Source organism: Sciurus vulgaris (genome assembly GCF_902686455.1).
Source record: "Sciurus vulgaris genome assembly, chromosome: 6".
NCBI classification, from domain to species: Eukaryota; Metazoa; Chordata; class Mammalia; order Rodentia; family Sciuridae; genus Sciurus; species Sciurus vulgaris.
In genome coordinates, this window is record NC_136466.1 from 52,403,810 (window position 1) to 52,428,950 (window position 25,141).

General features: G+C 33.3%; 1 protein-coding gene across 2 annotated transcripts in view; it reads left to right on the top strand.

The window, feature by feature from the left end:
• SRFBP1 (serum response factor binding protein 1) overlaps positions 1–24,928 on the top strand; it is a 61,369-nt gene extending 36,441 nt beyond the window's left edge. The window contains exons 4-8 of one of the 2 annotated variants that reach the window (XM_079145676.1): positions 6,476–6,547; positions 14,030–14,111; positions 14,813–15,524; positions 23,463–23,500; positions 23,974–24,928. In XM_079145676.1, the coding sequence (XP_079001802.1) occupies positions 6,476–6,547; positions 14,030–14,111; positions 14,813–15,524; positions 23,463–23,500; positions 23,974–24,158 (1,089 nt within the window). In that variant the 3' untranslated portion in view covers positions 24,159–24,928. Of the gene's footprint in view, positions 1–6,475; positions 6,548–14,029; positions 14,112–14,812; positions 15,525–22,583; positions 22,642–23,462; positions 23,501–23,973 lie in introns of those variants that run through there. The other variant, XM_079145677.1, reaches the window with a different exon arrangement.
• Positions 24,929–25,141: the final 213 nt, after the last annotated feature.

Sequence of the window (25,141 nt, forward strand, 5' to 3'; positions counted from 1 at the left end):
AACACATCAAGGTTGCACGCCATGATCAAATTGATTTTATCCCAGGGATGCCAGGATGGTTCATCAATAAATATGTTTCACTGCATCAGTAGATTTAAGGACAAAAGTCATCTCAATAGACACACAGAAGTCTTGTACAAAATCCTATGCCCATTAATGTAAAAAACACTGAAGAAAGTAGCGATAGAAGGAACTTCCCTCAATATCAAAAGGCAACACACAGCAATCCTGCAAAGCCAGCAGCATACTGAATGAAGAAAAACTGAAAGCATTTCCTCTAAAATTAGAAATGATACAAGGAAGACCACTCATATTCAGTGTAACTCTTGAAACTCTAGACAGGTGATGAAACTCTAGACAGGTGAAAAAAAAAAAAAAAGAAAGGGATGCAAATAGGAAGAGAAGCACTCAAACTATTTCTCTTTGATTATGACATGATCTTACAATATACACACACACATACTTCATCAGCAAACTTCTTGAGTTCATAAATTTAGCCAAGTAGCAAGCCACAAGGTTTACATACAACAATAAATAGCTTTCCGATGCTCCAATAATGAATCTGTTGAGAAGGAAATCAGAAAAAACTATTCCATTCATGTTAATCTCCATTAATTTCATAAAAAAACAAAATGCTTAGGAATAAATCTAGCCAAGGAGGCAAAATAACTACAATAAAAATTATAGAACACTGAAGAAAGAAATTGAAGAAGACCTTAGAAGATGGGAAGACCTACCATGTTCTTGAATAGGCAGAATTAATATTGTCAAAGTGGCCATATTATCAAAAGCAGTCCACATATTCAGTGTAATCCCCATCAAAATACCAAAGGCATTCTTCATGAAACTAGAAGAAGCAGTTCTAAACTTCATACAGAAGAATAAAAGACCCAGGATAGCCTAAGCAATATTGAGCAGAAAAATAGTGATTCTGGTGGCATAACAAATACCTGGTCTCCAATTATACTACAGAGCTATGGTAACAAAAACAGCATGGTATTGGCACCAAAACAGACATGAAGACCAATGGAATAAAAGAAACAGACGAAACCACATATATACAGTCATCTGATACTCTACAAAGGTGCCAAAGGCTTACATTCATGAAAAAATAGTCTTTCTAACAAATGGTGCTGGGAAAAGTGGATATCCATATGTAGAATAATGAAACTAGATTCCTGCCTCACCCTGCCCTAAAGTCAACTCAGAGTGGAACAGAGATTTAGGATTTAGACCAGACACACCTTAACTGAAATAGGGTCAACACACCAACATATTAGCTCAGGCAGTATCCTTCTTAATAAGACCCCTAACACTCAAGAAATCGAAGTATCAATATGTGGAAGGACCTTAAATTAGCAAGTTTCTTCAGAGCGAAGGAAATAAGACTGTGAAGGGAGAACCTACAAAATGGGAGGAAATTCTTATGAGCTACTCTTCTGACATATTAATATCCAGAACTCAAAAAACTTAACACCAAAAAATATTTTTAAAAAAACTACACTGAAATTTTATCTCACTCCAGTTAGAATGATAGTCATGAACAATACAAATATTTTAATAAGTACTGGTGAGGAGGTGGGGAAAGGTTATTCCTTTGCATTGTTTATGGGACTGTCAATTAGTACAGCCACTTTGTAAAGCTTTGTGGGAATTCCTCAGAAGACTAGGAATGAAGCCTGGCCCTGTGGTGCATATTTTTAATCCCAGCAGCTCAGGAGGCTGAGGCAGGATGATCACAAGTTCAAGGCCAGCTTCAGCAATTTAGTGAGGCCCTAAGCAACTTAGAAAGACCCTGTCTCAAAGTAAAAAATTAAAAATGTCTGTGACTCTATGGTTAGGCAACCCTAGGTTCAATCAATCCCTGGTACCGGAAAAAAAAAAAAAAAAAAAAAAAAAGACTAGGAATGGAGTCAGCATATGACTCAGCTATCCCACTCCTTGGTATTTATCCAAAAGAACTAAAATCAGCATACAGTAGTGATAGGCACATCAGTGTAGCAGCACAATTCACAATAGTCAAGATGTAGAACCAGTCAAGGTGCCCAACATCAGACTGTTAAAGAAAATATGGAGTTTTAGTCATACTGAGGAATGAAATTATATCATTTTCTGGTTAATGTATAGAATTGTAATACATCTTGCTAAATGAAATGAGAAAGACTCAAAGAGTCAAAGGTCAAATGTTTTCTGAGATGTGGAAGCTAGAGAGAAAGAATTTAAAAAAGATATCTCATGAAAATAAAAGGGAGAATAGTGGAATAGAGCAGGGCATGGAAGGAGGGGAGAAGGGTTTGGAAAGGGAGGAACTGAGGAATGAAATAGACCAAGTTGTGCTATGTGCATATTTAAATATATTGCAATAAATTCCACGTTATATAATTGTACACACCAATGTTTAATAATTAATAGAAGGAAGACGAATATAGAAAAGGAAAGGAATGGGGGAGGGGAGGAAGACAGGTGGTATTGGGGAGTGAAATAGAGCAAACCATTTATGAGTATGTCAACATCAATCCCACTATTATGTATAACTCTAATGCACTAATAACAACATTAATAAATATATTAGGTATTTTCAAAACCTACATATATCTGATTTTGGTAAAAAATACAATTTATAAGTCCAGGCAATTTAGCACGAACTTCCCAAGTAGACTCCACAGCAGACTTGGGTTGATTCAGAAAGACTGGGTGAAGTTTTTTCTGATGTTTTGAAGAGAATATGAACATATAAGGTGCTATATATCCTTTTGTGATAATACACCAAAAGGAACCTCTTTCTGAAAGGCAGTCTCTGATCTCTTCCTAATAATTATATATTCCTAAATTGCTGCTTTAGTTTTGATTGCATGAATTTAATTTGTTGCATTTAAAGTCTACCATATGTCTGCGGGCTTAGGTTTTTGTGAAAAGGAAAAAGAATGAGATTTTAAAATACACTGATACTCTGGGTCCTACTGTTGCTATGAATACTAAACTGCCTTTTCATTTCTAACCCAGGAATCCGTGTCTTTTACCACCATCCATGATAGTACCAGGATAACATATTAGATTGCAGATATGGCATAGTCTCAGACCCTTCACACGTCTGGTGACATTGTGTATTACTAATAATTAGTCCAACAAATTTATAATTATTTTGTTTTATTAGACATTTGTGGATTACATTATGAATGTGATACATGCATATAACGTTAATGATAAAATGAGGACAGTTAGCATTTCCTTCTTAAAGTTTTATCATTTCTTTGTGTTGGGCCCCTTTGAGCTATTCTCATTATTTCGAAATATAGAATAAATTGTTACAGAGCTTAGTCTGCCTGGTGTGCCATAAAACACTAGAACTAATTTCTCCTGTCTCTAAATGTATTTTGGTACCTGTTATCCAACCTCACTGTATTCTCCCTTCCACTACTAACCTTCTCAGTCTCTAGTAACCACTGTTCTACTGTCTACCTCTATGAGTTCAACTATTTTGACTTACAGGAGTGAGTGAGTATATGCAGCATTTGATTTTTTGTACTGTTCCCAAAAATCTCTGTTGCTACAAATGATAAGATTTCATTTTGATTGCCACATATTAGCCCATAAAGAAAATGCCATATTTTCTATTTGTTCTAATATAGATGAACACCTTAGTTGATTCCATGTCTTGACCATTGTGCATAGTGTTGAAATAAACATGGGTGTACAGGCATCTCTTCAGTGTATTGATTGCATTTCCCGTGGTTATACACAAGTAGTGCGATTACTGGATTACTGGATCATAGTTAGTTCTGTTTGTAGTTTTTTGAGGAATCTCCAAACCATTTTACATATTAGCTGTACTAATTTACATCCCCACCAAGGTTGTATAAGTTTCCCTTTCTCCACATCTTCACCACCATTTATTTTGTTTTTCCTTCGTAATGAGACCTTATTCTATAAGTCAACTTTTTCATTACTATGACCAAAATACCTGACCAGAACAATTATAGAGGAAAAAAAGTTATTTGATGCTTATTTTCAGAGGTCTCAGTCCATAGATGGCCAATTCATTGCTGTGTGCTTTAGGTGAAGTAGAACATCATGGTGAACTATGTGGAGAGGAAAGTAGCTCAGAACATAACAATGAGGAAGAGCAAGAGTTTTGCTCATGAGGAATAAAATATAAATCCCAACGCCATTCTCCCGGTGACCCACTTCTTCCAGCCACTTGCTAATTGCCCACAGTTACTGCCCAGTTAATCCCTATCAGTGGATTAATGTACTGTTTATGTTGAGGCTTTCGTAACCCAGTCATTTCACCTTTAAACTTTCTTGGATTGTCTCACACATGAACTTTTGGGGGACACTTTATATCTAAGTCATAACAGACCTAACTGGGGAGACTATGATATCTCATTGTAGTTTTCATTTGCAAATCCCTGATGATTACTAACATTTTTCTTAAACTTTTTGGCCATTTATCATCTCTTTTTAAAAATGTCTATTCAGATTATTTGTCCATTTTTAACCAGGTTTTTTTTTTAACTGAAAGTTTTGTGAATATTCCATGTGTACTTGAGAAGATTTAATTTGTGTTATTAAAATATATCCTAAATAAATTCATAAGTCAGATCTACTTTATAATGCAGATCTGCCTTATTAATTACAGTCATGTGTCACTTATCTATGAGGATATGTTTCAAGAAGTGTGTCATTAGGAAATTTTGTCATCATGAGAGCATCTTAGAGTGTAACGTACACAAACACACAAAGACAATTATGACACTGCTAAGTAATAAAATCTTTTGGGATAGCTATTATGTGTGCAGTTGTTCGTTGATGGAAACATCATTATGTAACACAACTCAAATTCTTGATAATTTTTTTATATTTTGATCTTTCTTAAACTGCAAGTGATGTATCAAAGTCTCCTTTTAGTAGTGTTTCTATTTCTCCATTGCCTTGTTTCTCCTTTATATAAGTAGTTACTGTGTTTTTCTGATGCTAGATAATATAGTCATAAACCATGTATTCTTTGTCTTGTTTTCTTTGTCTAAATTCTTTGTCTGATGTAACTTCTCAATTGTTCCTAATTGCATGATATATTTATGTTTCCTAATTGTTCCTAATTGCATGATATATTTATGATTTAAATATGAGGTGTCCCTCAAAAGCTCATGTGTGAGACAAAGTAAGAAACTTTAGAGGTAAAATGACTGGGTTAATAAAAGCCTTAACCTAGTCAGCTCATTAATTCGTTTGAATGGTTTAAATGGATAGTAACTCTTGGTAAGCAGGGTATAGCTGGAAGAAGTAGGTCACTGAGGGAATACCTTTAGATATATACTTTGTCCGTGGTAAGCAAAATAACTCTTTCTGCCTTCAGCTGCCTTCCTCTCCCCACACCCTCTGCCATGATGTTCTGCTTAATCTTGAGTGCAGAGCAATGAAATAAACCATGTATGAACTGAGACCTCTGAAACTGTAAGCACCAAATAAACTTTTCCTCCTCTAAAAATTTGATAACTGTTTTGATAACTGTGTTCCTCGTGTGTCTCTGTTATACCCTATCCAATAGTTAGTTAGGTTTTGCTTTGTGATTCAAGTTAAACATCTTTTTTTTTTTGTAATAGGTACATTAAACTAATTCACGTTCAGTTATATTCCTGATGTTTGCTCTCAACTCTTTCGTATTTTATATTCTTACTACTGAGTATTCTATGCTATATTTACTGTTTATTTCTCCACAATATGTCTTTGTTGCAATTTCTCGAAATTCTTTTTCTGACAGTTAGAAAGATATGTATTTTTATTCCATGTTACTGTTGTATTTTTAGCACTTATAGTACCCTTACTTTTCCATCTTCTTCTTGTCTGTCCATTTTGGATGCTATCCTTTAACACTCATCTATTTATTTTTCATAGACACTAGTCAGTGATCTTATTCTAATTTCTTTTGACTCCTGTACTTCTTTTCAGATGCAGTTTTTTTCACTTAAAACATGTAGAATTTATCTACTATTCTTTTTTTTCATACTCCTAAATTTATTTTAGTCCTAGCTCTACAAATACATACCATTACTCCTTTTATTAAAGTTCTCTTGTTGACTGAAGCTCCTTTTTTTGAAAATTCCTCTGGATAGGTACATATGTATAATGTTCCCTGGATTCTTGCAGGTTTAAAACTCTTTCTATAATCTTGGTGAAGAGCTGCTTGACTAGGTATAAAATTTTGGGTTATAGTTGATTGTACTGAGTTCCTTGAAAATTCTACTCTATTTGCGTTGCATATTCTTAGAAAATTTAACTCTTAAAATTCTTTTCTTGTGATTTACTTAGTAGCATGATAATTTCTTATTGTGGTAGGAGTCATTCTTTTCTAAAACTTGAGATTTTAATTAGTGTCAGCTTTATTAAATCAAGATGTGGGAAGGAATTTAAATCATAATAATGATAGTTTAAAGTTAAGCTCCTAACTGAAATTTTTGTTTTTTTTATTCTACAGGAATTAAAACCTGATACAGTAACTAAATCTGCTCTTGGTGATGATATTGACTTTGAAAAAATCTGCAAAAAGGTATATCTGTAGTGGATGGCATTTGTTTATGAAAAACTCCTTATTTTATGCTTACTTTTTTTCATGTCACATTTTCATTAAATAGAAGACCTATCTATTAGTGTATGATGACTTTTCCTCACTGAGTTTCAGTATCACCACTGAAAAGGATTTTTAAGGAATTTAATTGGTTTTACTTTGCCGTGCTATCACACTTTCATTGTCCTTAAGGATATGTTGAACTTAATACAACATTCCATGGTTTTTAGAATTAGTCTATTAACCTTATTAATTAGAAATAAGAATCTGCTTTTTTATTTCTACATAATTTTAATGAATATCTCATGTAATTTCTGCATCCACCTTGTGAAAGGTTTATTCTTACCCTCTTTTTACAAATGAGGAAAGTGGAACTCAAAAATGAATTAAATGAGCTGATTAGGCTATACCTCTGTTACGTGGCACAGTCACTGCTTTTATCCATTTCTTCTGGTGTTTGGCTTTGTCACTCTTGCTTCTTCCTTACTGTTTCCCCCCTTTTATTTCTACACACTTTGCTAATGCCTGCAATAGACAGTTCACCTTGAGAACAGATTTTGTATTTTTTTTTTTTCTCTATGCTTCTCTTTTTACTCTGATTTTTGCTCTAACCTACATTCTTTCTATTCTCCTATCAATTTTACTCTATAAATTAATTATAGTATATTATTTGGATAGACACCATATACAATAAATAATTCCAAGATTTAAATGTTTAACTTAAAACTAAGTAAAATCTAGATGCATTTGAATAGTTTAAACTTTCCTTATAATTCCACTCATTCATCAGTATTTTAGGCCAATTCATTTATTGCCTTAGTTTTAAATACAACCATATGTTTTATTAAAAGGGAACACTATCTCCTAAGACATGATCCATATTATTAGTCTTTTCCATAATTTGTATATTCTTTCTCTTTACCCACTTTTATTTGATATTTTTACTCTATTTTATATTTATGATCTCAAGTTGTTTTTGAGACTGGAAGGTATAAAATAAACCAATAGAAATGTGGTATTTTAAGACTCACAGGAAGTATTCCATTCTCTCTTCAAGTGAATGGATAGATGGATGGATAGATACATGCTTAGTTCATGGGAATGTTTTTGTGTTGGTGACCACAAGTGGTTAAAATGACCATGCTCATGTAAGTGCCTCCCTTTGTTGGATATGGATGACCATGGTTCCTTTGGGATTGCCTTACTCCTTCCTTGTTAATTTTCTGTTCTTTCAGAAAAGTCTAATTTGTCTGCAATAATGGAAATGATAATTTTCATAACTTCCCAAGGATGGATATATTTAGCCAAATTTGTCTTTGGAACTTTTGTTTTCTTGTTCTTCACCTTTTCTGTTTTGATGTGTGATACCTCATCCTGCCCTCTTCTGCTGATCTGTAATCTCCTGGAATTCAACTTGTTGCTCTCTTCTAGCTCCTCTTCACACTGCCACCACTACCAGTACCAAATTATAATATTAAAATACTCATAAAATAGTGATACATATTATAAAAGCTGTTGAGTTAAATTATGTCACATCTGAAATAAATTTTAAATGCTTTCTACCCTTAATTTTCTCTAGCATTCTTTTTTTCTATCATATTATTGTCTCCCTATGGTTATTAAAATGGTCTCTTTTTTTTGTTGTTGTCTAACTCTTTTCTTATTAGGGGAAGGCTCATCTTGACCTCTGCTTATCTAGCATTCTTTACAGGTATATGGAGTTCAACATCATTTTCAAGTTTTTTTTTATAGTTGTTCTCGCTTTTAGGTGATTGTTCCTTTCTAGTTGACTATGGGACATACACATTCTCTGACATGAAATCTTTAAATTTAGAAATCAGTCCATTCCAGGAAATAGGACCCAAGGAAGGTGTAATTAGGATTTAGAACAAGCTTTAATTAAAGGTAAACAACACCATCCCCTAAAAGCAGACCTGATGACTTAGGGGAAAGTAGGACATTAACAGGGTGCTCCCTCTGAAAAGCAGAAAAGAAATAACAATTGCTAAAAATACCAATACCCCAAAGCTGTTACTTTCTCCAGTTGAGACATAGTTTGAATGATTAAAATTTCTGTTAACATTTAAATCATTAGTTTTACCATTATGCTTTTTTACCTTGCCATGCATAGTAATGTTCACATATAACATTTTACAGGTGTATATCAAACTAAATTTGCCATATCTTTTAAAATTTCTGTACAAAAGTGTATTCATATATGCCCAGTTTTCAGTATTTTTTAAATTTCAACTATCATAAGAACATTTAATAGATATAATACCGGAAAAATATAGTTCTTTGTTCTCCAATGGAAAATACTTAATTTATCTCTTTTCACCCTTAATTTGTTGATTTGTATCTTTACAAATCTTTATAAAACTTAAGAATTTAAATACAGCCTTATTATTAAAAGTACTCTCACTAGCATTCTACCTCTGCCAGTTTATCTGCACTTTGTTGTATGCAGTATTCCCAAGGATTAATTTTACACATAGGAGATTTTTTTAGACTATTATTCACATTCAGAGGTGTATTTTCAAAATTGAACACCAAATACTTTTTGTGTTCACAATAAACACTCATCTGCCAAAATAAAATTTTTCCATTAAAAAAATGAGGTGTTTTCCACTTTTTAATTTAATTTATTTGAAATGGAAGAAACAGTGGAGGTGTGTAAAAACCACAGTTTCCTGAGAATTTTTCATAGCAAACATTGTGCCCATTTTAAATAAGGAAAGCAGTGGTTTCTTTCATCCTCCCAATATTATGGAGACTTTTTCTTGCAGGTGTAAAAACTGTTCTTAGAGGCTGCTTAGTAGCCTGTTAAGCTTCAAAACTTTTTTAATTTAAATTTAACATGTAGCACTGTTATTTGTGTTCCTTTCATGTACATTCGTAACATTTTCTCTCTCTCAAATAAAATTTATCATATTCTGCCTTTGGTAAGTCATTTGAGTATTTTTCTTAGCTTTTTAAATTAGAGCAACATTATGGGCCTCAAAAGATGGATTTTATGCCTTCATGTATAACATGATGCCTTCACATAATAAGAGCTCAGTAAAATTTAAAGAGGGAGGGACTGAGTGAGGAAAGAACATGGGTTGCCCTCCTCATTCTTGTGAGTTCTTGGTGGCAAGCAAGATACACACGTTATCTCAATGCAGCAGACACAAAACTGCCAAAAGAAGGAACTTTTATCCACTCACTTCACTAGCATTTTTTATATATTTATATTTCATTTCTTCCCCAAAAGATTGAAGTATGCTTGACACACAAGCTATAGTGTTAAAAAGCATTTAGAGTTGAGTCACAAATGAAAGTTATCATAAATGTTTTAGAAAACAAAATGTTAGGAATATTAGACTGAATTCAGAATCTGAGATTTTGAGTTCTGGATTGTTAGGCTATTGATAGATAAAATGTTTGACCTATATCCCCTTTAGCTCATGTTAAAAATCGAGCTTAAAAAGTTAAATGAAAGATTTTCTAAAAATAGATTCTTTTTTTTTTTTTTTTTTTTTTTTTTGACGGTGCTGGGAATTTGAACCCAGGGCCTTGTGTTTGTGAGGCAAGCATTCTACCAACTGAGCTATATCCCCAACCCCAAAAATAAATTCTTAAGAATAAAATTAAAGAAACAAGTTCAATCCCCAGTGCCCCCCAAATTTAAATTTTACCTTTTTTACTTAGAATAATTCTTATATAAATAATTGATATAATTTATGATATTGACATTTCTAAGACATAAAACAAACATTTTAAGAAGTATATATGCAATATTTTCTTTTTCAAGAATGGAAAATTTAATCATTAGTATTTATGAAACATAACTAATGTTTAAGTAAAGAACTTTTTCCACTTGACTGTTTTTCCCACTAGAATATTTTCCTACTCCCCAAATTGTAAGTAACTCAGATTTGTAAATCAATAACAGGCCATAAAAAAAAATACAAATAAAGCAGTTAAATATACAGAATTTTGAAGGACCATATATATACAGAGGAGATAGATCCTCTAAAATGAATTCTGATGTTTATGAATACCTTGACTAAATAATTTTCAATTCAATGAAAACTTCAATTATTATTATTTTAATTTATTATAGCATTATAATAGTATTACAATTAATACTTGAAAATAATTTGGCCTTTTCCTTCTAGATTGACAACTTAAAAGAACTTTAGAAGCCATTTACTTTCAACCCATTGTTATTTAGCAACATTAATCAACAGTGAAATTTTAGCTATTATTGAGGAATGGGTACTACCTCATAGTGTAAAGTGGCTTATGCATTTATAGACCAGATACATTTTGTGTCTTCTCAAATATAGAATTATTACAAGAAGTCATATGCTAACACCTTTTCCTTTTCCTGAATAAGCCACATTTTCCTCAATTATTACCTCATAAGCTAAGATACATACACCATCAGAATGTTTCATATCCTCCTTAAAAGTAGTCTATCAACAAAGTACTTATTATTCTATTAAGTATTCTATTAATTAGTATGCTATTAATTAATAGAATAATAAGTGCTTTGCAGATATTAACTCTTCTTTTTCTTTGACAACAAAAATTGCATGTAACTATACAACATAAGGTTGTGGTATACAGACTTCCACATAATTGCTCAGTTTCTTATACATACATATGTTGTAGACCCAAAGTTTTTGTTATCCAAAGTCACCACTGCTGCATTTGACTCTGCAGTTCCACTTTGACAACTCCAACATGAGTAGCAGTGTTGGAACTATACAGCACAGTATCCCTTTTCAAATCATTCTTCCTTCATATTAATTTTGATACCTTTCCCCAAATAAGTTTCTCCACAAAGATTACAGCCTGAAAACACAGTTTTAGAGGGAAACATTTATAACAAATTAGAAGAAAATCTTCATTCATTTACATAATTGTATAATTGCAAATATTACTATGAAGACTTTTAAAAATAGAATTTTCTGAAATCATATTACTAAATCACAGTTACCATCTGGGACATCTTCTAGGGCAGAGAAATACATTTGCTGAATAAATTTAATGATAATGTGATTAATAAAATAATGCCCTGAGCTAACTCTGGACATTCAGTTCTAAAGCTTTTATAACCACAATGAAAAGATATGGTTAGCTCTGGAAAGAAGAATATCCAGTTCAGCAAAGATATTAACACTTTGTCAAAGCAGAAATTTGAGAGTAGCAATAGTTTCTGAACAATAATTAAGATTTCTTTAGGATTCTTGGAATCTCTTATCTAAAACATATGAGATTAATTTATATAGTGAGAACAGTTACTTTCTAACTTGTTTTTTGAATACTGATATTCAAATATTACAGATTACCTTTGAAGTGAATTTTCAGTAGCTACAAGGGGGAAATACACTGAAATAATCAGTTAAGGATAAACAGCTTCTCCTGGACTGTCATCTTTTCCCTTGCAATCTGAAGGGTAATTTCCTGGGAAATGTATAACATTTATCAACACTCATTGTTTTTGTTGTCCTTGTTTTTACATTTAAATCTTATGGGATTAATCCTGAGATTAAATTTGCTGCTTCTGCTTTGATTACCAACTTATTTGTATTATGTAAAAATCTCAAATAGTGCTACCATTCTGGATCCACATTTACTTCTCTAACCTGTTGATTGAGTTTGGCAACAAAGATCTATCATGGCAAAGCTTTTATTTTTAATTTTGAAGTATAATGGGTCTATTAAAGTGGTTTTTCTTTTTTCTTCAACCCAAGATTCTACTTGCATAGATTTAGAGCAGCTATCATTTTTCTTATACTATAATCTTATTTTAATTTTCTTTGCAAATATTTTTTCCATTGCGTTTTCAGGTGGACATGAAGTTTGAAGGGACTATTCAGCCTCCTTCAAGGAGACAAACAGCAAGTTGTCCTTGTGTAGGATTTACATAAGTTATTCTTTGATTTAACATTATTCAGATAAATCCTCCAAACAGAGCATAACTTTAAACTGCCATCATACTGCTTTTATTTAGGTATTCATACATTTATATCACTAGGAGAGAAAAGCCAATATATTTGGCTAAAACAGTGAAGGATGACTTTAGAACAAAGACATTTGAAGCTAGTAGCTCTACTTTCATACAATGATGAAATTTAATCACTGGCTTTTTAAAGTGTTTATTGAGTACCTGCTCTTGTAGTCACTGTTTAAATCACCAAATAAGGTATGAATATTCACACCAGCATATAGTGTTAAGTGCTATGAAGTAATGATGGAAAGTGTTTTGCTAGTTGAGATGGTATTTGAACATGAACCTGAATACAGTGAAATGATCAGCCATTTATATATTTGTGAGTAAAACACTGCAGGTGGAGAGGAGTTTGCAATGAAATGACTTAAGCATTGTCTATGAGAGAGCAAAATCCAAAGGAGACCAACCCACCATGGGCTTTTTGCCTTGGTTTCAGATGAGAGACATTGATGATTTTGTCAGTAAGAGTAGAAATATTGGGAAGTGACTGCTTCTGGATATATTTTGCAGATAGAGTCACAGGATTTACTGAGGGTTGTGAGATGCGAGGAAAAAGGAAATATGGTGGAAGAATCCTTAGTTTTAGGCTGAGAAACTATAGAAATGGAACGTTAAATAAGATGACAAAGACTATAGGAGAAGAAAGTTGGAGAAGAAAATCAAAGAGTTTTATCTTGATATGTCAACTAAAGTAGTTAAATATATGAATTTGAGCTCAAGTTAGAGTCGGAGGTAGAAATTTGGAAGTTGTTGGTTCACATAAGGTATTTAAAGCAATTAATCAACAGTATAAATTTTCTAAATTTATAAAATAATAATGTATATATGATCTTTTTCCATTCACTCATCATCAGATTTTTATAAAGGTTGACTTTAAGGTAGGTACTGTGTTAGATCCTAAGAAGACAGCAGTGATTATGACTTTCAAATATGAATATATAATATTAGGTAATTCCTAGATCTCTATTCCTGGGTCTGTATTCCATGAGACTTCAAATATTAAAGTAGTTCTAAATCATCCATATCATCTGAGTTAGCACTAATATATTATTTGCTTCTTTCATTTAATTAGGTGTTCTTAATTAGATATGTCTAAGCTTTGTGAAAGCAGAAACTTTTTGGTTTTTTTTTATATCACACATGAAAACATTGTTTCCAAAATTCACTCAATTGTCATATATTTATCTGGAGTATCTAAATTTTCAGATATTTATCTGAAGTAATCCAGATGTTTCAAAAATATTAATTATAATAAGTAAAGAGTACTTATTAATTGATTACATGATCATTTTAATTGTTCCAAAGAAATAATATTTTGTTAATGTGTACCTTTAGCATAAATAACTTACCTTTTGAGAACATTAGTAAATTGTTTTCTAATATCAAAAGATTTGATCTTATTCACATTCAGTGGTGCCAGTGATTCTATTCCCATATATGTATTTTTTTTCAATTTGCAGCCAGATTCTACTGCAACTGAAAGAGCAGTTGCCAGATTAGCAGTACACCCTCTTCTGAAGAAAAAAATAGACATGCTAAAAGGTATGAATTAAATGAGTTAACTTCCGAGAATATTTTATAACATAAGCATAAATGTCTTTGAAATATTTAAAAATGTGGGAAGGTGTTTACAAATATAAAAAGTGATTCTGAAGAAAAACTGAATCTGTTTTTTCTTAAATTTTAATATAATAACATAATATGTATATGTATATTATATAAAATGCATGTATATATAACATATACATGATCAAGTTGAATATATTTGCTGTTCTGAATACTGATAAAGCTTGTATTACTTTTTGTTTAGCCATTTCACTTATTTATTTATATTCATTATAAAATAGAGAATTAAATGCTTTTGTCACAGGTTAAATGATGTTTACTTTTGAAAGCACAATTGATAACATTTAATGCATTATGACCACAGAAATTAAAGTTGCCATTTTCCGTTATTTGTATTCAGTGACATTTTTAGTGTTATTCAGAACTCCAAGACATGAATAAAGGGTGATTTTCTTTTATTTGGCAACTAGAATAGATGCCTCTGAGCCTGTCATATGAGTTAGATTTTTAAGAAATTAAAAGATTTCTTTGTTAATTCAAACCCATTTTAAATATTTCATTATAAATTCAAGTTGTCCTCTTAAATGTTTCCGAATAATTTAAGAAATCTTGTACTGAAACAGTGATATTTTATATGTTTCAATGCTGAAATAAGTCATACACTATTTTTCTTGCAGCTGCGGTCCAAGCCTTTAAAGATGCAAGACAAAATGCTACCAAAGTTGACTCCTCAAAGAATACTTCAGAAGAAAATCATTATAAAGATACTTTGTGTTCAAATGATGATGCAAGGAAATTACAGCATGAAGAAACTATCACCAGTGAGCAAAAAGTGAAAGAAGCCAAAATACTGGCAAAGAAACCAACGAATAATTCAAAGGAGAAAATAGCCAAGGTGGAACATGGACCCAAAACAGTGAACATGACAGAATCTCTGTCAAAGCCTTTGGGAAAGGATTCTGTAGTTCTTTGTGAACCTGAGCAGACACCTGCTGAAACAAAAATGAAAACATTAAGTCAAACCAAAAAAATGAAAGGGTCTGATAGCTCAGTTGGTGGTAACAGTGATAGTGAAGAAGAATTATATGAAGAGGAAAAGGAGTATTTTGATGACAGCACAGAAGAAAGGTTCTACAAACAGTCTTCTGTGTCTGAGGATAGTGATAGTGGTGATGACTTCTTCATTGGGAAAGCCAGGCGGACTCGAAGGAAGGAAAGTAGTTTCCATTCTTCAGCTAAAGAACAAAAACCCCTCCAAGTGTTATCCAAGGAAGATACACATGAAACCCATTTGAATGTAAGAAATGACAAAAACAAGCAAAGTACAGAAGCCAGGAAGTTAGAATCAGTGTTTTTCTACTCTTTATCTGGATCTAAAAGCTCTAGAAGGTAAGATTATATTTTTATTATGAAATAATTATTAGTTCTTAGTTTTTATTTTTAAATTAGAACTTTATAGTTATACTTAGTAGTTGGGTTCATCATCCTGACAAACTCATACACGCATGGAAATTGATATCAGTTCGTGATCCCCCACTTTTCCCTCCTCTCCTTCCTCCCCTCTCCCATTCTCCTTCCTCTACTCTACTTGACTTCCTTTCACTCATCTATCAATTTGTATTTTATTGGTTCTTTATATTAGCCTATCCTTCCTTCCCCCTTTTCTTTGTTTTACTCTAGCTTTTATTTGAGAAAAACATTCAATATTCAATTTCTGAGTTTGGCTTATTTCGCTTGGCATGATAGTCTCCATTTCTATCCTTCTATCCATTTATCAGTAAATGCCATAATTTCATTCTTTTTGAAGGCTAAGTAGAACTCCATTGTGTGTGTGTGTGTGTGTGTGTGTGTATACATATATCCCAATTTCTTAATCCATTCATCTGTTGATGGGCATTTGGTTTGATTCCATAATTTAGCTATTGTGAATTGTGCATCTATAAACATTGAGGTGACTATATTGCTGTAGTATGCTGACTTTAGATCTTTCAGGAAAATACCAAGAAATGGGATAGTTGGATCTTATGGTGGTTCTAGTCCTAGTTTTTTGAGGAATCTCCAACTGCTTTCCAGAGTGGTTGTACTAATCTGCATCAACAGTGTATAAGCGTACCTTTTTACCTGCAATTTTACCAGCACTTATTATTAAGATCATTGCCATTCTGACTAGAATAACTTGAAATTTTATTAGTTTTGGTTTGTATTTCCCTCATTGCTGTAGATGTTGAACATTTTTTTCACATTTGTTTGCCATTTGTTTTTCTTCCTTTCAGAAGTTTCTGTTTCGTTCTTTTGCCCATTTATTGGTCGAGTTATTTGGTTTTTGAGTTCTTTATAGTCTGGTAATTAATCCCCTATTGGAGGAGTAGCTGGCCAGGATTTTCTCCCATTCCGTAGGCTCTCTTTTCACACTATTTTAATCATTTCCTTTACTGTACAGAATTTTTTTAGATTGTTGGCATCCCACTTATTAATTCTTGGTTTTATTTCTTATATTTTGGGGATCTTAAGGAAGTTAATGCCAGCACCCATATGATGGAGTGTTGATGACCCTACTAGAAGTTGTGAAGTTTCTGGTCTAATTCCTAAGTTTTTCATCCATTTCAATTTGAGTTTTGTTCAAGTTTTTTGGGGGGTGTCTAATTTCATTTTTCTAATACAGCTAACCTCTTTTCCCAGCACCATTCTTTAAAAGACAGCAGATATAAATATATGGATTTGTCTCTCTGTCTTCTATTCTGTTCCATTGCTCTTCATGTCTATTTTAATGCCAATACAGTGCTCGTTTTGTTACTACACTACATAATTTCACCTCAGGTACTGGTGATACTTCCTGCTTTGCTTTTCTTGCTTATTATTACTTTGGCTACTCTGGATCTCTTATTTTTCCAAATGAAATTAAAAATTTTTTCTTCTAATCCTATGAAGATGTCATTGGTGTTTTGATGGGGATTACATTGAATCTGTATATTATTTTGGGTAGTATGGCCTTTTTGACCATACAAAGGCCTTTTTCTGCATCTTTGAAATGATCATGTGATTTTTGTCCTTAAATCTGTTTAAGTGATGAATTGTGTTTATTAATTTGCATATATTGAACCAACCTTGCATCCCTGGAATGAAAGTTATTTGATCATGAGGTGATCTCTCCTTTTTTATCTCTGATCTCGTTGATTTGCTTCTTCTCACCTTCTCACTCTTTTCTTTTGGTTAGTTTGACTAAAGTTTCTCAATCTTATTTATCTTTTCAAAGAATCAACGCATTCTTCATTTTATTGATTTTGGCTGTGGTTTTAATTATTTCTTGTCGTCTCCTGGTTTGGGGATTACTTTCTGCTTCCTTTTCTAAGGCTTTGAAATGGAAAATAAGCTTATTTATTTGGTATCTAATTTTTTAATGTAGGCACTCAGTGCTACCAGTTTTCCTCCTAGAACTGCTTTTATTCTGTCCCAGAGATTTTTGTGTGTTGTATCTGTGTTCTCATTCATTTCTAAGAATTTCTTGATGTCTTGTTTCTTCTTTGATCTGTTCATTTAAATGAGTATTGTTCAATCACCTTGTGCCTATGTAGTTTCTATTATTTTTTCTTGCTGATAATCTGTAGCTTCATTCCATTATGATCTGATAGGATACATAGGATTATGTTTTTGTTTTTATTTTTGTTTTTCCTAAGATTTGCTGTGTGGTCTAGGATATGACCTATTTTGGAAAAAGTTTTACATACAGCTGAAAAGGTGAATTCAGCTGTTTACTCTGTAGGTGTCCATTAGGTCCATTTGATTTATAGTGTTGTTTAGGTTGGAGATATCTTGGTTTTATGTTTTAATAACCTATCTATTGGCGATGGGTATGTTGAAATCACCTAGTATTATTGTATTGGGGTCTTTGTGGATTTAATGTCATGTAATTGGGTATGTTGATATATGGGACATAAATGTTTACTATCTTCTTGTTAGATTATTCCCTTTACTAGGATATAGTAGCCTTCTTTGTCTCTTCTAATTAATATTTGCATGAAATCTGCTTTGTCACCTTTGAGACTAGCTATTTCTGCTTGTTTTCTTGGTCCATATGCATTGAATATATTTTGCCAGCCTATTACCTTCAGTCTGTGGATGTCTTTGCCTATAAGATCAGTCTCTTATAAGCAGCATATTTTTGGACCTTGTTTTTTGATCCATTTTGCTGACCTATGTCTTTTATTTGGGGAGTTGAGATCATTAACATTCAGCATTAGTTATGGATTTGTGTTTGTGGTTTCCTCCCTTTTTTGGTTTTTTGATATATTTTATCCTGTCAATTCTCACTTACTGAATTATTTGTTTATTGAACTTCCTTTGTTTGGGAGCAAGCTTTGGGAATTGTTTTTTAATTCCTCTTTGCGCAGCTTGTCTTTGAGTATTCTTTGTAGTACTGGATTGTTGCTCATGAAGTCTTTTATTCTTGTCATGGAAAGTTTTTATTTCCCCCTCTATTTTGAAACTAATGTTTGTTTGGTATAGTAACTTTGCTGGTGATTGTTTCTTTTTAAGGTTTGGAATATCTCATTCCAGGCCCTCCTTGATTTTAACATCTGAGCAATGAAATCGGAAGTAAACCTTATTGATTTGCCTTTAACTGTGGCCTGGTGTTTCTCCCCTGTGGCTCCTAATATTCTTATTTTCTGTATTAGGCATTTTGATCATGATTCATTTGACTAGGTCTACTTAGGGTACTGTAATTCTCCTACATGTGGATGTTTATCTCATTTGTGATATGGGAAAAGTTTCTGTAACTATCTCATTGCAAATGTTCTTTATGCCTTTGGTTTGTGTTCTCTTCTATCCCAGTGATTCTCAGGTTTGATCTTTATCCCAAAGTTCTTGTGTTTTCTGGTCACATTCTTTAACTTTCCTCCTTTTATTGCCTCCTGTGTACTCAAGACCACACACTCTGTCTTCAATGCTTGAAGTTTTGTCTTCAAGGGCTGAGGTTCAGTTTTCTAATCTGTTAGTGATGCCTTCAATTGAGTGCTTTATTCGATGGATCGTGTCTTTCATTTCTAGAAGTTCTGCTTGGTTTCTTTTCACTATTTCTGTTTCTTTATTAAAATAGTCTTTCATCTCTTGTAACTTGTCTCTTAATTCCTTTCTTAGATCTTCATTTATTCATTGAACATTTTAATAAGCAGCTGTTTATAATCTTCCTCTAGGCTTTTATCCACCTATCAGTGGGATCCTTTGTTGGGGGATTATAGATTTTGTGGGGAGATTTGTTTCCCTGTTTTCCCATGTTTTGGGAGGTCTTAAACTGGTGCATTGCTTGAGGTGACTTCCTTTCCTCTTCCTTTGCACATGTCCTTCTGTGTAATTATCTTATTTGTTCTGGGACTTCTCTGTGTTTTTGATGTATGCATAGATGCCAAGTGGTGGGACCTGAGATTCTTCTCTGGTTGTTCCTTCATTCTCACCCTGTCTTGTGCGGGGAGGGAATAAGTAACTGTAGGAGGTGTGGGCCGGCTGGAAATAAAAGGCTGAAAAGTAGTATCAAGAAATAAAAACAAAAGACACAAGAAATATCTTTCAAGTGAGGGCTTGACTGTTGGAAAAGACTTGATGGGTCTGATCCTAACAAAGGGAGAAAGCCCGCAAATGCTTTATTTATAGTAAAACATGTCAAAGGAATTTATTGTAAGAAAGGGTTCTTCAAGGTAAAGAAGTGAGAGGCTGTGGGGAAGTCGGTCTGATTCAAAACTTATAACTTCTGTAGTAATTCTTCCTCCTTGGCATCTGGCGCCTTGAGACTAGTTGAGCGCACTGGTATCTCTTTGGCATTTGAACCTAGGGCTGTCTGAACCAATAAGTTCCAAAGTATCACAGAATTCTCTTTGAGGAGGATGTTGCCAAGGCAACAAAGCAGTCTCAGATTGGGGAGATTACACCCAGAGTTGTTCTATGGGCAGACACACCCACAATTTATTGCAGCTGCCATAACTCCTTGGGTTTTTGTTGTTGGTTTGGAGCTTTTTGTTTTCTCCTTTGAGTTGAAGTACTGTGAGGGAGTGTTTAGTTCAGCTGCAGAGTCTCTAAACTTGTGAACTTTAAATGTTTCAATAGGTTCCCACCACCTCAGTGTGGGGCAAAATAAACAATAGTAACTACCATTGCAAATAACAAACAATACAATGTTAAATTTGCCATCAATAAGGAGTAATGGTGGGTTCAGCATTTGTCAACAGTAAGAACAACCATGAACTAAAACTGACTTTACAGCAAATAGCAGGGGTATAGACTATATCATCCACAGCAGTAATGATTATATGAGCATTAATGGTGGGGGCAGGAATTATATATACCAATTAGTTCTGAAAGATGGTAAAATCATGTTTATTGAGGGGAAAAGGAAATGCATCAGGAAGTTAGAAAAGACTACATTTTCAAAAAGTGAACAGAATTTAGAAGAAATATGGGAAGTAATGTTTATACTGAAGGAGGGGGAAAACGGAAGCAGCAAGGTATTGGGAAAGAGAGAGAGAGAGCAATAGAATTTGACTGTTAGCAGGAGAAGAAAGAGAAACAAGAGAAATAAACAAATAGAAATAATACAAAATCAAACCAAAATATACAATCCAGTAAACCCAAACCCTCAAAATATAATGCTAGGAAACAAAAAACTGAGAGAAAAAGAAAGAAGTAAGTGTATGCTTATATGTTCCTTAACTGATCCATGCAGCCAGAATTCCACACACACATACTTACACACAGAAAGAATTTTTAAAATAATAAAATAAATTTTAAAAATTTTTATTTATTTTTTAAATATAAAATCTTAGTAAAGAATGAAGGAACTTTGTTAACCTAGATGGTCAAAATAGTAGACCAGAACTTGGGTGGTCACAGCCTACGTCCAATAGTCTTTAATTCTTCTTGAGTTTCGTATTGATAGAGCAAGGGGTAGGGGTTTTAAATCCTTCCTGTTTTTGTGTTGCTCTCTGGGCTGCTAGTTGGAGTGGCCTAAGATTGAAGATGTTTGACACAAGATTCATTTTCCCTTCTTACCTGTTTTAGGTAGGATGGATTAGGAAGTATTAAAACTTGGAGTTTTGTCCATTTGGATTAGTTCAGTGCACTCCCAGGGTACTGCTTCTGCATTTTCTGAAGTGAGTTCCAGCAGGTGGCGCTGAGGTCTCATCAGGCCTCAGGGTTTCTGTTGGGTGGTGCCTGCTTTAGAAAGACTAGATCATCCCACATCCCACTCCTAGGGCTAAAGAGTAGCTGATCTCTTCTGTGGGTCTGGTTCTTAGTAGTCTCCCAAGAATCCACTCATGGGGCACGGGACCAGTGCTTCACTCACTGCTGCCCAGAAACCTAGTGTTCCTGGACTTATTCCTTGAGCTGCTTGCTCAACCAGCCTGCTTCATCTGCTGAGTCTGTTTCTCTCGTGTTCCATTAGACCCAGTCTAGGCCCCTCCCTAGGCACCTGCCAGGATATTGTGGGTCTTTGTTTTGTTTGTTTGTTTGTTTGTTTTTGCCCTGATCTCCCTGGTCCAGTAGTCACCGCAGCCACACTCTCAACCAAGATGGCTTCTGCCTCAGCTCCCCGCGGCCAGTTGAAATACAGAGTGCCTTTTTCAAGGACCAGTGTGCAGTGCTACCTCTAGATCAGCTAAAACTAGGTGGCATTTTTTATCTCAAGTTTCTCGGTACCAAGACTAATGATCTGCCTCCCACTTGTCTTGTGATATCGCCCTGGAGGCTGTTGGGTCATCTTTCTTTGTTTATTGCACCCAAATTTCTGAGTCCCTAAGTGGCTTTGGGTGTCCAATATTAAATTTTAGTGAAATCCCACTTCCACCCACCTTCTAAGAAGCTGTACACCTGCTATCATAGCACAGCTTGGTACATATCTTTCCTTTATTTCACCATCTTCTGGACTCTTAATTCTTACTTTAAAAAGTAATATTAATATGAAATAACAATGAGGGAAGAGACTATCTCCTATGCATAATTTTAGTTTGTTCAATCCATCCTATTTTTAGACTTGATCCTCTCAAATTTTGTAGTGGGGTAACAGACAGATACACTCATGGAAATGCCACATTTGTCCAGCTTCATCATTAAACTTAAATGAGATGTTATAGCCAAATAATATTCCTACCTAACTTCCTTCATTTATCAAAATTTTGAAACTTGGAGTTAGTCTTTCATGAAAAACATTTGAAAATGTTGTACATTTCTCTCTATTTAAGCAGAACTTTCTGAAAAGAATATGGTGGGAGGTTTTTTGAGGGGGGGATTGTTTTTTGCTGTTTTGTTTCATTTTTGGTACTGGGGATTTAACCTGGAAACTTTGCCACTGAGCCATATCCCCTAGCCCTTTTATTTTTTATTTAGAGGCAGGGTCTCAGTTGCTAAGGGCCTCATTAAGTTGCTGAGGCTATACTCAAACTTACAATTCTCCTATTTCAGCCTCCCCAGTCACCAGGATTAGAGGCATGTTCCACCTCACCCATCTTGGTGGTTTATCAGTCTTTGTACTATGTAATGCTCTTGGGGTACATAAAGCTGCTTGCCCTACCAGTTGCTCCGGGCTGCTTTTTGTTTGGTGATGTTGTCATCTTCATCCCTGCTGTACTCCACGCTTTTCACAGCTTTCTGTTAAAAATCAGTAAGTTCATTTATAACCTAATAGAGTATATCTTCACATTTTAGAGTAAAGATAGGTTAGCTTCAGTAACAGCTATTATCTTCAGTAAGCTATTTTTGTATATTCGTGGGTTAGAGATTATTCTTCAATAGATTAGGAAAATGTGATGTAAAAATTTTATGAAGAAGTAAGAACATTGAAAAGACACACTATCATCTTTGGACCCTTGAAAATAATTAAAATATTTACTTACACCTCAGTCTGCCTCAAATATGTACATTTTTTTCTTGTTTGAAACTAACATATCACCATCTCTTCCCACAAAATGTAAATCTTAATTTTTATTTTATGTGTTTTATTTCTCCCTGTAATAAGACTTTCAAAAGTCTTTAGATAGCCCCAAAAGCAGAGACAAGATAAGCAGACTAGAATATTTTTCAGTTATGAACTGAAGGACCTATAAGGATAAGGAGCAGAAAAGTCCCTTATGTATCTGTGTTAATTTTGGACTCTTACAAACCTTTGATGTAGCTAAAACCTGGGCTTTATTGGGTTTGATTGTTGGTAGGATGAGGGAGTATGATAGTCCCATGCATGAGTTTTATTATCCATGTTATTATGTTGTCTTAAGATGAGAGGATTTAAATAAATCCTTTAAGTAAATCTTTTAAAAAGTCATGATGATTCATTTCTTTTTTTAGGGATTATAGAGAACAAGCTCCAAAGAGCAAAACCCCAGGTATGTATCAATGTCTGCTTTACCTCCAAATGCAAATGAGCAGTGCTTTGCCAAAGTTGAAGAATGAAAAATTATAAATGCTTACTGGCTTCAGTGAATTTATGGCACCCACAGAAATTGAAACTGAACGTATTATAATTATCAATATAATTTGTTATTTTATTGGGTTTTTGTTGTTGTTTTAGCCTTCCATGTTAGCAAGACTGTGTTTCTACTTAAATAAGACAGCACAGCATATATGAGGAGGCACTCAATAAAGATCAGTCTACAAGGGTTAGAAAGCATATGTTCTAAAATTAATTGTTCATATGAAAATTTTCAATTCAAATTGGACTGCAGTTTTTAATTTTGAAATATTGTCTTTAAGAACAAAATTGCTCCTTTAATAATTGGTTTGACAAAGGTAAAATCTGTTTCTTCTGTATGCTATTTAAATATAATTTGGTTTTATTATTTTTGCTTTCTTTTCCCAGATTTTCTGGAAAATAAACCTCAGATTGAGAATCAATTTAAAAAGAATGTACAAAAAGGACCTGGAAATACAAAGCAGCAGTTACACCTGCCTCTTCATCCTTCTTGGGAAGCAAGCCGGAGGCGTAAAGAACAGCAATCTAAAATTGCTGTGTTTCAGGGGAAAAAAATTACATTTGATGATTGATTACTTCTTCTTTTTGCTATTTGTGGATTTTTCATCTAAAAGTTATTTTCCTCCCCCTCCCCCTTAGTGGGGGAGATTTTTTTTTCTTTAATTAGACTTATTTTACCTTATATCTGAGTCAGTCTTATTGGAGGGTTTATAGAATGCTACGTGAAAGTTCAAGGTATGTTTACATATGTCTTTCAGAAATCAAGTATATACTCAAATTCATTTAGAATAGTATTCCTTGGATTATTTCTTCCATAAAAGAATTTGGGAATCATAGTAATCTTAGGATTTCTCATTTGCTTGTAGTGTGAAGTATATTTCACTGGTTTAACTTTTGTCATAAAAATAAATGCCAAGGTATATTTAAAATAATAATAGAAAAATTTGAAGAACTCCTTAGTTATTTAAAATATATTACCTTTGTTAGAAGTTATTCTTTGGAACAAAACAAAAGTAGTTACTTTATTATGGGTGTACAGAAGATAAATTATATAAATAAATATTAATTTTTATTACAGTTCTAATTGTGGTCATGTACTGCTTTACTGTTCTAAAGTAGTTTTTCAGAATGATTTGGGATTTTTAAGTTATATTTTAGTTACTTAGGCAAATTGTTTAAATGTAGCAACAAAATCAAAACTCATTTTTATATTTTACTTCGTATAAATATTTCTTAAATCAAGAATGTATACTATTTGAAGAACCATGGATTGTAATTTATAAGAACAAATTCTAGAAGGAAGAGCATTTCTTATGGCTGAGCAGAGGAGACTCACCAAGGAATGGCTTTTCAAAGGAAAACAGCGTTTTAAAAATTGCTTCAGTTGCTTCACTTTTTGCTATTTTGGAAGAAATGAAAGGTTATTTGTTGACTAAACAGTGCTAACTAAATTCCATGTTTCCTGCATGTTAATGCTGTTAATGACAGGAAAAGTCATCTGGTTAGCTGGAATTAGTTGTCTCAAGAGTAATTTCTTCCAATTTTAAGAGCTTAA